General features: G+C 35.7%; 1 protein-coding gene across 1 annotated transcript in view; it reads left to right on the top strand.

The window, feature by feature from the left end:
* The window catches only part of LOC111511369 (lachesin), a 103,747-nt gene that overhangs the window by 30,982 nt on the left and 56,694 nt on the right, over positions 1 to 16,071 (top strand). Inside the window, exon 4 of the mRNA XM_074178733.1 lies at positions 15,768 to 15,938. Coding sequence (XP_074034834.1) covers positions 15,768 to 15,938 — 171 coding nt within the window. The remainder of the gene's footprint in view (positions 1 to 15,767; positions 15,939 to 16,071) is intronic.

Here is a 16,071-nt window from a genome sequence, read left to right as displayed (position 1 = left end):
CAAAAAGTTATTCCTGATGAAAGTTTGTGCATTTCCTGGAACTGAACATGCACCAACAAAATACAGTAAAACATACCTAATATACGAGGAGCCTTCAAATATTTGATTTTAAGACAGGAGTAAAGTACTCTTATTTTGGATAATCTTGGGGAATATTATTTAGAAAACTTGTTCAACATTAAAAAATATCACTAGATTTGAAGTCATGGCCATATAAGTGAAGATTTATTTTTTTACCCATTTTTCTTGAATGTGAACAACGAAAAAAAAATGCTGAAACCATAAATAGACAGCATCCTGTATACGATGGTTCATTTCGAAAGCTTGTAATATTACGAATCACACTACGATGGTGTTAACCACAGTCAATTTTTTGACCGCCTTTGGTGCAAAGTTATTTATATTCTTTGTTAACACCGAAAAGCACTAAAAATTATACAGTATTGTAACAAGAATTCAATATTCAATGATGTCAAAGCACCAAAATGAATTGGGTATTTCGGAACAAACTCATTGATTTTCTGGAGATTTTCTTGTCCAAAATAATTCTCCAAAATAATCTCCAGAAAATCAATGAGTTTGTTCCAAAATACCTCATTTATTTTGATGATTTGTGATTTGATATTTTTGAATATTGAGTTCTTGTTACAATACTGTATAATTTTGAGTAATTTTCGGTGTTAACAAAAAATAAAAAAAACTTTGCACCAAAAACTTGTGTGATTTGTATTATTACAGGTTTTCAAAATAAACCGTCGTATGCTGGATGCTGTCTATTGATCATTTTAAGAAAGTCCTCCTGTGTGTTCATATAAAAGTATTTCGAAATAATTTTTTTTCTCTTGTTATTCAATGTTTACATGAAAGTAGCTGTTTCAGGAGGCCTTTTTTTCAGTTTGTGTCTGAAGATTACTTCTTTGCATGATCTACACATCCATGTATAGAGTTACTTATTTTCAAATTGATTACTTCCTTCCTTTCTTTGGAAGATTTCCTCATCTTTTTTTTGTTTCGAGATGGAGTAGTAGAAAGCCAAAAACTTTCTTTCCCATTTTGATATATTTTCCAATCCTTACTGGAATACATATTCAGTTCTGAGATGAGAATATCATCATTAGTAAAGGACCATGCCACTGAACAGACATTCGAAATCTGGCCAGTCGTATATTGCAGTTTTCCACCAAGTTGAGGTGAATAGGATGCGGCAGATTGGAATATTTTCTGGAACTTTGACTGTGGAAACTTTGCCTGGAATTTGTTTCAGTTGAATTTGAAATTAGTTGCATTCACTGGGGGAAATTTCTAATTCGTTCTGAAAATCGGTTATGATGAAACATGAAACGAGTTATTTTCAGAAATTGAATTAACATACTACGATATTTTGTTGATCTGTTCGAAAAATCGATGGTAGAAAGATTAACAAAAAATTGATATACTCAGTAGTTAGTGTAAGTCGTTTCCAAAACCATTCACAAACACCTTTGAACTTGAAACGACCTTGAATAACATCACACGACGTAGACAAGATTACTTTGTGAGCGTTGACTTTGACCTACGACAAGTTCAATTTTAGAAGGTTATTCCGATTTGACATTGTTCAACCTTGACCAATGTCACACGATGTAGAGTAATTCGAAATATGTCCGAATTATCAATAGTAGAAACAGTAAGGAAAAGAAAGTTTCATACACAGTAGTTGGTTTATCCGTTTGCAACACTTCTCACCAACACTTCTGAACTTGAAACGACCTTAACCAACATCACACAAAGTAGCCAAGCTTACTTTGCGGGTGTTACTTCAGTTTGACATTGAACGACCTTGACCAAGGTCACACGACGTAGACAAGGTCGAAATCTGTTCAAAATATCCCCAACACTTTCAAACTTGAAAATACCTTGACTTATATCACAAGGTCACTTTGTATGAATTGAAGGGGCTAATGATCGATCTGATATTTTAATTTGTTTGGTTGTTGTTGTATGTTATTCCTTTGCAATTTCAGTTTTTGTTTGATAAAATTGTTATTTTCGGTTGATCTTTTTGTTTTTTGTCAGGGTTATCAAATCCATTCATATTATATTAGACAATGGAAGTCCGAACTGATGAAATACACCACAAAACATTGTCAACCACCTTCAAACGAATGATGAATCTGTTTCTTTCCAGATAACATATGAAATCATTCAGTTTTCACTCCATATGACTGAAGATTCTAGTCGAGTTTTCAGAAACTCATACAAATCATTCGAGTTTCATTCCCAACTGGTTCTCGTGAAACTAAAATGTAGAGTTATATCTCAAGGAACTATTCTACAACTATGAATGCCTCAATATCTATACGCAAAAAATGTTTCATACTTTCTTTCGAAAGTGGAGGAAATTCTGCTTTGACGTGAACAGCCATTTTATATTTCTGTACTGTTTTGGTGCGAATAATATCATAGAGATACTATTCGTAGGTGAATCATATAAGAGTTCCAAATCATATTCATCAATGTGTATATCGACAAAAAAGCAATTAACTCGTATACTATACTGAAATTGAATTTGGAGAAATCATGAACGTGATAATGTTGAAATTGATTCTATCGCATGATATTACCGAATTCACTCGACTATAATGCTGATTACATCTGCAAAATGACATCCCTTTGGTGTGGAATCTTCAGTGTAGAAATAAACGTTATCTGAGGCCATTTTGGTATTTTACAGCCCCCAGGTTATCGCTCCAATGTGTGAGTAATATTTCGGCGTAGTCAGCACTAGATTCAATCTGCGTATAAAAATCCCCATAAGCTTCGTTTAATAGCAGTTTCATCAGCAAATAATGTTGAAAGTAAATTAAGCAAGAAAGCACTGAAGCGTAATTACTTGGGAAATGTAGACTGATGTGATTTATTTCTCGCAACTGAAACAGCGCGGTTCCCTTTTTCAACGGAATTATTGCCAATCACAGTGTTATAAGGAGAAATTTTCGAAAGAAATTCTGTTAGTGATTGAGTGTTCCCTGAGAGTTTGGTCAGAGAAATACCTACAGAATTAAGAATTTTTGTTTGAATAAAAAAATCTCTTGACCATAATTATTGATTCTTTCAAAGTTCAAACAGCAATATATAGGGCGTTCTAGCAAAAACTTGACCCCTCTGTTAGTCAGAAACGGACGTATAATCGAAAATTTCACATAACACGTCAAATTTTATTTCTAGGGAGACTAATTCTGATATGGAAATCATACCCCAAAATTTAACCCCCCTGCTGTCAGCAGGTGAGTGAACAATTCTCTGTCGCAGGTCTTCTTTTTAACGTATAAATGACTCACGTTGTAGTCTGGATGATTCGTATTATGAATTCTTGCAGCAGCTTTAGCACTTTCATCATTTCCATGAAAGGTTGCAACAATTTCTATTCTTTCTTCAGTAGGGGAGACTTGGGCAAGATGAGATAGCTATGACAAAACTCGTTATACAAGGAAAATTAAACTCTTTAATAACATTCTTTAACAAAAGAGGTAACCATTATACATTTCTCTCTTATAATTAAACGTTGTAGCATGCAAAATCACAGAACTTTTTTTGGCAAATAATGTAAAAATAAACTCGGCAAATTTCCCGTTTTGCCCCATAACTGGGGTAAGATGGGAAACGCTGTAGGGCAAAACGAGTACGCTTTTTAATCGGGTAGACAGCGTTCACAAATGTGTGCCTCTTCATCTTCCTCATCTACTCCGGCACATGAATTATGCGCCCAACCGTGGCACACGCCGCAGATGACCCAACCTTCGGTTGAATCTGAATATAAGTACCTACAATAGATGCAAGCACAGTCATCATCCTCTTCTTGGGATGAACTATCTTCCGATTCAGTTTTTTTTTTTGTACCTTTTGGTTTGACGCTTTCTCTGTAGGTTTTTCTTGTCAGTTGTCTTTTTAATCTTCTTTGCAGTCTTTTTTCCAGGTTTCTTTATTTGTTTTTTACTTTTTTCAGTCACTTGATTATCAGTCTTGATTATAGTATCCCATTATGCCCCGATCATCTGGTCCCGATCCACACGCAATTCTAACCTCAAACTTTACCGGCGAAAAAATCTGGTTTGAATTTAATGTTTTGGACTACTGTAATAAGTTTGGGATTGAATTAATACATTAACACAGGTACTTACATGTCTGTACATCAGTTTTCGAATCAAATATCGCGTAAAAACACTTGCAATGTCACTTTTTTCTCTCTGCAACACAAAAACGAATTCTAACCTGTCCGCTCTGCTTGGGCACACTAGCGGAGAGTGAAGTTCGTGCAAATGGCGTTGTCGCCGCTCCGAACACGATTACTATTCACGCACACAAGCTTACTTCCCGTGCTGCCCCGAACTTCATCTTGCCCCGGTCTCCCCTACAATGAACCATGTTGGAACATGGACATGAACAAGGATGACTGAATATTAATTCGAAGTGACAGTGGCCAACTATCTACTTTTTGTTCCACGACAACTGGATTCAACGAAAACTACCAGTGCAGAAAAAACTAACAGTGTCGTCCATTTCAAAACGTTTACTACAAATCTAGAGGACCTGCGACAGAGAATTGTTTGGGATTGCCGATTTTTGACTCCGGACATCTTCAATAATGTGAGGAACGCTTTCGAAAGTAGACTGTATTATTTTGTATGGAACTAGATGGAAGTGATTTTGAACACTTCATCCGTTGATTGTGTTGCCATTGATATTACTCTTGTTGATTTCCTCAATAAAATGAGCGACAGCAGGGGGTCTCAAGTTTTCGTTGGAACGTCCATTCAAGATTATGTGCCATAGATATGTCCTGGGTTTGTTGGCCGTTGTCTGCAGGCTTCCATGTCAGACTTTTCGTATACTCCTAAACTAGACAATATCTGAAGCGAAGAGGACGAAATGCTCGGCTTGTTATTTAATCCGGTCAATCTAGACATTGGAAGGTACATAAATTTATAACAAGCTGCAAACGCGTGTGATTGTTCAACACATAGTCAAAAATAAGATTCCAAAATTCCGAATGATCGCGATGTCTGGAAAAACAATTTATTCGAGGTCAAAGGTCAAAAATCACGAAAAAACTGGTTTTTCGCGATTTTCAGGAAAACGGTGAGTTTTATCATAAAATAACCTCAAATGAAAATTGTAGAACATAAAATTCTCTACAAAAAATGTACGAATACTTTTTTTTCTTAGAGCCACCGTTTTTCAGATACGACGAGTCAAAATGTTGTAAAAGTTGTAATCGTCATTGTATGCACACGTTTCCACGCCACCTATGAGGTAGTGTATTTAGCGCGTTTTTTTACGTGGTTTACCCAGTAGGCCTATTCCACACCTCTGTTGTGATTCTGACAAACTGAGAACTTGCTTAATAAAATATATTAGGAAGGGTTGGAAATTATAAAAGCGATTGAAATTAAAAAAAAAAATTCATTCATATGAGTCATAACCTTTGAATAGTTCTTTTTGTCGTTCTTCTTCTTGATCTTTTTCTTCTTCTTGATCTTCTTCTTTTTCTTGATCTTCTTTTTCTTCTTGATCTTCTTCTTTTTGATGTTCATCCAACTTTTTTACAACCACATTTAGCGCTGCATCCCTTTTTTCAGTTGCAAAAAATTGTGTTCAGCAGTTTTTCCGACGCAGGTGGGAGTGAAGTCTGAATAGGTTCTAATGCATTGTTGACCAACTTCCAACCCCAGTCTTTTGGATCTAGCTGATAACCAAGCCACACTTGAACTTGGTAATATACCCGGAAAAGATGTTGATGAGCAGCAACTGAGGTTGGAGGAAGACGAGCTAATTGCACCTGTTTCGTATTTTTAGTTTTTTTTACGAAACATACATATCGATACTTATCTAAGCAGGTGGTTTTTTTCGGAGCTTTGTACATAGAAAGAAGAAACTGAATCCCGTCGGTGATAATTTCTTGTTGAGTCGAATTACTTTTTTTGAAAACTTCAGCACAGTGAACTAAATCTTGTTTTTCAAACATTTTAAAGACTGTTGCTTTACCCCTCCTGTAGAATGCAGACGTCGTATCACATCCAGTTATTGCGTGTAAAATTAGTACATGATTTTGACTCTTTGCAAAAGTAGATAAACTTTTTGACGAATATATTTCAGTTTGACTTTCAGCTTTTCCTGCTGAATTGCTGAACACAATTTTTTGCAACTGTAAAAAGGGATGCAGCGCTAAATGTGGTTGTAAAAAAGGTGGACTGTTGTGTTCTCTGGCATGTACACATTGTGGAGGCCAGTCATGTTCTAATGCTGAATCACCAATAGTGGAGGATTCATTTGATACCAATGAGGAAACATGCGATATATCACTCTTGACGCAGTTTACCTACCCCCAGGATGAACATCAAGGAGAAGAAGAAGATCAAGAAGAAGAAGACCAAGAAGAAGAACGACAAGAAGAAGTATTTGAAGGTTATGACTCAGATGAATAAGTTTTTACATTTTTTAAAAATTCAATCGACTTTATAATTTCCAACCTTTCCTAATATATTTTATTATGCAAGTTTTCAATTTGACAGAATCACAACAGACATGTGGAATAGGCCTACCGGGGAAACCACGTTAAAAAAAACGCGCTAAATACAGTACCTCATTGGTGGCGTGGAAACGTGTGCATATAATGACGATTACAACTTTCACAACTTTTGACTCGTCGTATCTCGGAAACAATGGTTCTAAGAAAAAAAAGTATTGATTTTTGTAGAGAATTTTATGATCTACAATTTTCATCCGAGTCTTTGATACACATTGCAAAGAGGGTTGGGGAATATGAGCGTTGATGTTAAAGTATTCGAAAGATATCATAGACGGATGTTGTACTCAGTTTTTGCTTTCAGAATTACTCTGTTAGAAAAATATGATGCTATTAGGCTAATACGGATTCCTTCCACTCCTCTTTCTCTATGATCAACTACCAGCTGGCGTTTTGAAGCCATTCGTAATATCCACGATTACAATGTATTTGAGCGGATGTATTTGATCGGCTCATAAGTTTGTCAAACTATCGCATTCATGACAGGTCTTAGTAGAGTATTCCTTTATGGATTTTTGGTAACACATACAGATGTGGTGGAAGAGTTTTGAATTCATGCAAGACCTCATTCGTTTTATTTTCCAGATTTGATAAACAATTCACAAGAGTCGTTTTTCCTTCCAAATTTGCCTAGGTTATGTTTACGACATGTAGAGTGAATTTTGAGATTCAAGTGATTACTCAAGTTTCCATATTCGCAAAAAAGGTATTTTAAATTCCAAGAAGCAATATTCAAGAGACACTGCGGAGTATAATTTGAATTCATCGTAGTGTAAATTTGTGACGCTCGGCTGGTTACGTATTCTCCAAATATTTCAAGAGCTTGCGAGATTAAAATAGCTGCTCATGGAAGAACGCCATGAAAACATACTAATTATAAACTCATATTTTATCTTATTCCATGCATGATATGAATATATATATATATCAAAGTTATTAGATTATATGCACTCCAATGACTTTGAATGAGCAAACAGCAGATTGAATAATGCACAGTGAGTGAGCGATATTGAGGACCTCAATGATTCACTGTCGGGTGATATTTTTATAAAGCTTGACGCAAAAAATTGTTTTGTATCTGACACCGACTGTATTGATATTTGTATATAGTGACACCACTGAAACCCGCACCATATGAGATTTTGTTTTCATTATAAGTCCAGTGTTGAATATGCGAGAAACGAGCTGAATATTTTTCAGTTTATAATTTTATAACTCTCCTTCAAATTTGAACTCTCTACTGTCATTTTTCGAATCTTTCGCTCTACCGATTCGAACGAAACATGATTTCAATTTCATAATTTGGATGAATGAGAGACTTCAATGTCGCCCAGAAAAAACCCACATTGGATTATCATCAGGACAAAAATCAATGCATTTCTAGAAATTCGTCTTTGTTGTAGCAACGTTTATCTAGTTCTTTCATTTCATTTTGAAACTAATTCGGTGTATGAACGTTAATATATCAATGGAACATTTTCGGCTCACCTTCAATATAGAGTGCTTTTCAGATAAAAGTATCCACCTTTAATAACTTTTGTAATACTGGTATTTAGGAAAAATCCAAAAACACGTCAATTTATGTTGGAAGGGGCAAGCATTATGGCCTATTTAAACTTACTGGAAAAGCCACCCCCTCACCCCTAGCATCATCCCATTTTTTTTAAATTACTTCTCATATTTTTTATGTAAAATTTGGATACTCCTCTTTGAGCTGATTTCAAAAATGTATAATACTTGTAGGTTAAAGTGGTTAGTTTATGACAAATTTCACTTATTTTTTACTTTCACCTTATTTGCCTGTAATAAAATGGGTTGTACAACAGTTCAAACTCTTTAATCTTTTTAACTGTGCTATTTATTATGAAGTTACAATAAGTGTTCAAAATGAGTACCATTCACTTCCATACAATAGTATAATCTATTTTGTAATGCCTCTCTGACATTGCTTAATACGGCTGGATTTAATTGTCGACATTCATTTTCTATCCTCTCTCGTAAATCATCCAGAGATTCTGGTTGGGTAGCATAAACTTTTGTTTTTAAATACCCCCAGAAAAAGAAGTCTACGGGTGTTAAATCCGGTGACCTAGGTGGCCACTCCATCATCTGCCCTCTTCTACCTATCCAACGAGCGGGGAATGTTACGTTTAAAAATTGTCGGACAGGCATGGCATAGTGTGGGGGAGCTCCGTCTTATTGAAATACCAGTAAATCTTCGGAAAGGTTATCATCATTTTCTATTATTGTTGAAATACGTGGGTCAACCCCTTCCCTGAGTAACTCAAGATATGATTCACCATTTAAATTTCCGTTGATGAAGAAAGGTCCGACAATGTGGTCACCTAGGATACCACACCAAACGTTTAACTTTTGGGGATGTTGTGTATGGAATTCACGCATAATATGTGGATCACTTTCAGCCCAATATCTACAATTATGCCTATTACTAAGCCATTTAATGAAAATGAGCATTCATCAGAAAAACAAATATTGTTTAACAATTGTGGATTGTTATTGATAAATTGCGTCATTGATTCGCAAAACTCTAGACGACGATCAAAATCATCTTCATTCAACTCGTGCACCAACTTAACTTTGTATGGGTGGTACTTGAATTTATGTAGAACTCGGAAAACTATAGAAGATGAAACACCGATCGCTCTACTTATTGTTGACAACGATTGGGGTTGTTGAGCCTCTAAGCTGACTTGCCCTAAAATTGCCACTTGGATTGCTTCGTTATTTACGAGTCCCTCTCGCTTATGCACTTTATTGCAAACAGACCCTGTTGTGGTGAATTTCTCCATCAGTTGAATTACATACTTATGAGTTGCATGTCTTCCGTCATGTAATTCGTTAAATATTCTAGCAGCAGCTCTTGCACAATTATTATTTTGGTAGTATAAACCTACAATTTCAATTCTTTCTTGCAAAGAGTAAACCATTTCAGCGAAACAAAATAAATAATGTATCAAAGTACACTATCAATAGTGACTACAAATTCTAGTTGCCAATGTCAAACTTTAATAAAAAGTAGAGTTTTTTGTTGTTTGGATTTTTGAAGTAGAATGAATAGTACAGTTAAACAGATTAAAGAGTTTGAACTGTTGTACAACCCATTTTAGTACAGGCAAATAAGGTGAAAGTGAAAAATAAGTAAAATTTGTGCTGATAAAAGGAAAATTGTTTATCTCATAAACTAACCACTTTAACCTACAAGTATTATACATTTTTGAAATCAGCTTAAAGAGGAGTATCCAAATTTTACATAAAAAATATGAGAATTAAAAAAAAGGGATGATGCTAGGCGTGAGGGGGTGGCTTTTCCAGTAAGTTTAAATAAGTCATAATGCTTGCCCCTTCCAACATAAATTGACGTGTTTTTGGATTTTTCCTAAATACCAGTATTACAAAAGTTATTGAAGGTGGATACTTTTATCTGAAAAGCACTGTATATTTATGAGTTCTCTATAAATTCAAATGAAACCGTAGCCGTTCGCTTGTAACGCGAACGACTACGACAAAATCATCTTAATCCGCGCTACGCGTTTAAGAGAGAATATGAGGAACATCAGTGAAGAGCAATCTCAAAGCACTGTCCATCTGTCATACATAGAAGGAGTCACCAATCGAATCGGGAAAATTCTAAAGAAGGAGAAAATTCACATCGTTTTCAAACCAGCGAAGAAAATATCGGAGTATGTGATATCAGCAAAAGACAGCAGATATCCACTTGAATCAGCGGGAGTTTACAGGATTCCATGTAACTGTGGTGAAGTTTATATCGGTCAGATGAAGCCACAGAAATACAAGAACACCAAGAGAGCTTCAACAGAAAGGAAAAGAGAACATATCTACCAAAGATCTGGCACACAGAATTGAATGACACCAAAAACGAAGCAATGTCACCCAAATCGCGTGGGAAGTATTTGGGTGACATCTCTTCTTATCCAATGCTGTGGTAAAGCTATTTCATTTTGTCACATTCGCCATCTATAGAAGATTCCTTACCGGCTGTTAACTTCATGAAAATACAGGGTGTTCCTTAAACACATGCTAATATTCAAGGAGGTAATTCTTAGACCCATTTCAAGGAAAAAACGTCCTATGGACGTATGTCCTAAACGCCTTAACTTTTGAGATACAGGGTGGCAAAGTTTTCAAAAATAATCAGTTTTTTAATAATAACTGAGATAATTTTGTAGACATATGTGGTACATATGTTCTATGCCTCAAGGTGCATTTTCTGATTTACAATTTTTTTAATTTTCTCTGCCAGTGGCGTACGTACGAGTTTTGAAATGTATATTTTTGGCGAAAAAAATACTACGCCACTGCTTTATCTTGAAATAAAAATTATTTTTATAATCTCCATACATTTTTGAGCACATTTGAATTGTTGGGTTTTCTTCGTCCGACGCATGGTTTTTGCTCAAAAAATTAAAAATCGCTTTTCTTAAGGATACATTCCTTAAAAATCTGATGCGGTATCGTGCATCGACTGAAAGCAAACTAAGAGATCAGATTTATTGCAAAATAATTGAGGATCTGAAAGGTATTTGTTTGTTGTCAGATGCACTATTCTCAATTAAAATTACGTCATAACGCAGCACCGCTTAATAATTTTTGAAAACAAATTTAGTTATTCTAGAATAGATGACGTGTAGCAGAATTTATTTACTGCACCTCTTGGAAATATGGAGTTTGTCGATATGTGATTTCTTTTAAATATTAAAAGCAGAAAAAACAGCGTACCCACCATAGCAATAAAAAACGAATTCTCTGTATGTACAAACGTCAGTAGCTAATATTGATGTTGGTTTAAAGTAAGCTGTTGGTGTTAAAAACTGTCACAGCGCGTTTTGATTGATTTTGAAGTGTTATTGAAGTTATTTTGGTAGTCCGCTGTTTTTCTGAATATCAGTAAATATGGAAAATTATACGAATGCGGAAATGGCGCAAATGCATTACGTATATGGCCTTGCCATGGTGAAGCAACAGAAGCCAGGCGCATTTATCAGGAAAGATATCCTAATCGTGCCTTACCAGATAGCCGAACCTTTTCAAATATTCATCGTCGACTTGAGGAAACTGGTAGTTTCAAGAAAGGGACTCCGGAAGGTAGACCTCGTGTAGTAACAACTCCTGAAATTGAGGAAGCGGTGCTGCAAAAAATTGAGGAACATCCTGAGACGAGTACGAGGAAGATCGCTAGAACTCTGGATATTTGTCATCAAATTGTTTGGCATATTTTGGTTGATTTTTTGTTATACCTATACCATATTTCAAGAGTGCAGGCATTACTCCCCAGAGATTTTCCACAGCGTGTGAACTTCAGCCAGTGGTATCTACAAAGTATTGCACTAAATCCACAGTTTGAGACACAAATTTTGTTCACAGACGAAGCAAATTTTTCTCGGAATGTCATTCAAAATTTCCATAAGAATCATGTGTGGGCTGAAGAAAATCCCCATGCAATAACCGAAACCCATTTCCAACACCAATTTTCGGTTAATGTATGGGCAGGAATTATAGGTGATCATCTGATAGGCCCATTTTTTCTACCAGGACGCCTTGATGGTCGTTCTTATTTACACTTTTTCGAAGAAGACTTACCTGGGTTATTGGAAGATATGCCACTTGCGTTAAGGAATCGAATATGGTACATGCACGATGGCGCCCCTGCTCATTTCAGTGTAATTGTCCGAAACCATTTAAATACAGTTTAACCTAATCGTTGGATAGGTCACGGAGGACCTCAGCAATGGCCAGCAAGATCCCCCGATCTCAACAGTTTAGATTTTTTTTATGGGGCCACCTTAAAACTCTTGTGTATAAAACTCCCGTTAATACTTTAGAAGATTTAAGAGAGCGAATAGTTGCCTCGTGTGAAACTATACGAAATACGCCGGGAATATTTGAACGGGTGCGTAATTCCATGCGTAGAAGGGCGGAAGCACTAAGTGCAGGTGGCCACTTCCAACAATTTTTATAATCAGTTTTGGTATTATTACTAATTAACAAATTTGTGCTATTCGTTTAGACTTACTGTCACAAAATAAAATTAAACTCGTTTTTGTGAAAAATTTATTTTTTTGCAGATTATGTTTTCAAATATTATTAGGGAATTGATAATGCGTTATGAAGCAATTTTCAGATTCTCATTCATTTTAGAATCGATCTAATTTCTTAATTTGCTTTCTGTCGATTTTTATTTTTTTGAGTGAAAATCATACGTCGGACAAAGAAACACCAGGAGATCAAATTTTCTCAAAAATAAATGAGGATTTAAAAAATGATTTTATTTTGAAAAGAAAGCATTGGCGTAGTACTTTTTCCCCAAAAATATTCAATGCGAAACCCGTAGGGATGCCACTGTTTGAAAAAATACAAATTTGTGTACATCAGAAAATGCACCTTGAGGCATGGAACATATGTACCAAATATGCCAAAGATGTCTACAAAATTATCTCAGTTATTATTAAAAAATTGATTATTTTTGAAAACTTTGCCACTCTGTATCTCAAAAGTTAAGGCGTTTAGGACATACGTCCATAGGAAGTTTTTTTCTAAAATAGGTCTAAGAATTACTTCCTTGAATATTAGCATGTGTTTAAGGAACACCCTGTATAATACAAGAATGTTTGTTTTTTTAATTACATTTATTTAATGTCGCATCAACATCGAGGGTTATTAGCGACAATTCAAATTTCATAGTACATTGATTTCTCACAATGAATTTTCATATACGGTGCAGCAGCTTTATACGTCTTAGAAAGTCAATTAGTTTTTCATAGTTACAATTTTGTCCTAACGCTGCTTCAATTGAAGGGGGGATGTCGTACTCGACTCTCTCGTTGGAGTAAGATGCGCACTCAGATAAAATATGTTTAACACTTATGGCACAGTCACAAACTTCACATGTAGGAGGGTTATTACCGTTGAGGATGTATTCATAAGTGAAGCGAGTATGCCCTAGTCGAAGACGTGATAGGATAACTTGCAATTTTCTCGTTTTTGGAAGTGATTTCCAGGGTAAGACCAATGGTTTGATTGTTGATAACTTAGAGTTGGAGCCATTCCATTGCTGTTGCCACACGTTAGTAAGGATTTGTTTGTAAAACGGTTTCAGGTTAGGGTGGGCAATTCTTTTTCCAATATCTGTGAGTGGGTTAGTAAAAGCATCCTTTGCCAGCTGGTCGGCCCTTTCGTTGCCTGCTATACCAACATGTAATGGAACCCACATAAAGTGAATATGTTTACATTTCTCAATGTTCGAGTGGAGCTTATGTTTGATGCGAAGTATGATGGGGTGTCCTGGGTTTAGCTTCGTTATTGCCTCCAGTGTACTCAGTGAGTCAGTAATTACCAAGAATTTTGAGTGATCGCTTTCCTCTGCATATTCAAGTGCTTTCCATATGGCATGGAGTTCTCCTGAGAATACAGTGCTTTCTGCTGGTAGTTTGAAGGAGTAATTGGAGGCAGTACTGGTGAATGCTGCCCCCACTCCTTCTTCTGATTTAGATGCGTCGGTGTATATTTGGATACAGTCTTCGAATTGTTGCAATAGTTGTTGAAAAGTTGCATGAATCAAACTATGGTTGGTGTTATTTTTCTCAAATTGTACGAGCCCTTTTTCAATTTTCATGCTTGGAAAGGTTCCTGGAGGAGGATTAGGTCGATTGAGTAATAAGTTGGAAAGGAATCGATTGAGTATCTCGTAGAATGGAATTGCCATTCTCTTCCTTTTTGCAAATGTATTTCTGAACCTTTGAGCTATAACTCATCTGGGTTAGATTGAACTGCAGCGGCATATGTGAGGCTGAGATGTTTTCTTCGGATACTTAATGGAGGTTCTCCTGATTCACAGTATAAACTTTCAACCGGACTTGTGTGGAATGCTCCAAAAGCAATTCTAAGAGCACAGTTTTGGATGGTGTCCTGTTTTTTCAAGGTCCCGTTTTTTGCGGAGTTGTACACTATACAGCCATAATCCAGTTTTGATCTAATTAAAGATCTATAGATCAACATTAATATGTTTGTATCTGCACCCCATGATCTAGATGCAATAGTTTTCATTATGTTTAGACTGCTCTGACAAGTCATTTTTGGCTATGTATCGAATATCATACCCAGAAATTTTGTTTGACGTACTCAATATCTTTATTGTTGAGTTGTAATTTAGACAAATTTTCTTTGGGTCTTTTCGTGAAATGGATACAGTTTGTCTTGCTCTCAGATATTCTTAGACCTGATAATTCTGACCATTCTTGTAGTTTATAAATGAAATTTTGTAAATATCCATGAATAGTTTTGAAATTTTTGCCCTTACCAAAGACAACTAAATCATCTGCATAAAGTCTAGCTTCCAGAGGGGCTTCACAGTCATCAATGATACTGTTGATTGCAACCAAGAAGAGAGTAACACTCAGCGAGGTTCCTTGGGGGACTCCATTATCTTGGGTTCTTTTGGAGGAAAGTGTGCTATTAACACGAACTTTGAAATTTCTGTTATTCAGAAAGTTCGTAATGAATTTCAGCTAATTTCCAACTATTGACCATTTTATGTTTTATGTTTTTCGTTAATGTTTTTCTCTGCATAGAAACGATTATATCTTACTCTCAAGTTCAAAGAAATGAATGGCAATATGTTGCGTGTAATTTCTTGTTCAATAAATGATAAAAAGTATGATTCCAGCTCACCATTCTAATTCAATATTCGTTTCTTTTCAGTCGAGCTAGATGATGAACCGTCGCTGCAGGATTAATTTTTCACATTCTATCTAGATACTTCAAGAAATGCATAATGCGTATTTTACATATTGAATTAAAGTAATTTTTTGTATTTTACGTTTTGAATTCCATCTTATCATTCCAGAGAAACTGAATTAAGTACATTCATTACGTAAATTGAGAAAATATCTGTTCATATTCATTTCCAATTTCAACACTTCAACCCATTTGTGATATTCAGAATATACGTAACTTTGTTCACGAGAACAGAACTCATCAATTTATGACTCTACCTACCCATGGTCGCAGAAAATGGATTCCATAACATATTCATGGAAAAGTTCGTTTCGTACATATAGTCTTACATACGTTTATTGCTTGTTGGTTTTCAATATGCTAAACATAAATTCCCTCTACACCTCCAGTTTCAGCCAAAATATTGAAATTCTCCTTTTTATTGTTCCAGTTCCTCCGGATATTGACGATTCCGGGACCAGCGGAGACATTACCATAAGAGAAGGCGAGAATGTCACCCTAACTTGTAGCGCTACAGGACACCCACAGCCTAGAATTTTATGGAGAAGAGAGGATGGCGAACGTTTAATTATACAAGATGTGTCTCATGAAATCCAAAGAGGTACTTTCCATTCGATACTGATTAGAGTGGGTTCGGTGGGGGTTATTTTTTTAATTGAACGAGACTGAAAAATCCTCCTAAGGAGGATATGTTTCAATATAGACTCATGCAAATTCGCCAACCGTGTGAAATA

Source organism: Leptinotarsa decemlineata, unplaced genomic scaffold (genome assembly GCF_025532065.1).
Source record: "Leptinotarsa decemlineata unplaced genomic scaffold, Ldec_3_MD MMD2_tig00004307_RagTag_RagTag, whole genome shotgun sequence".
NCBI classification, from domain to species: domain Eukaryota; kingdom Metazoa; phylum Arthropoda; class Insecta; order Coleoptera; family Chrysomelidae; genus Leptinotarsa; species Leptinotarsa decemlineata.
This window is presented reverse-complemented; position numbering and strand designations above follow the sequence as displayed.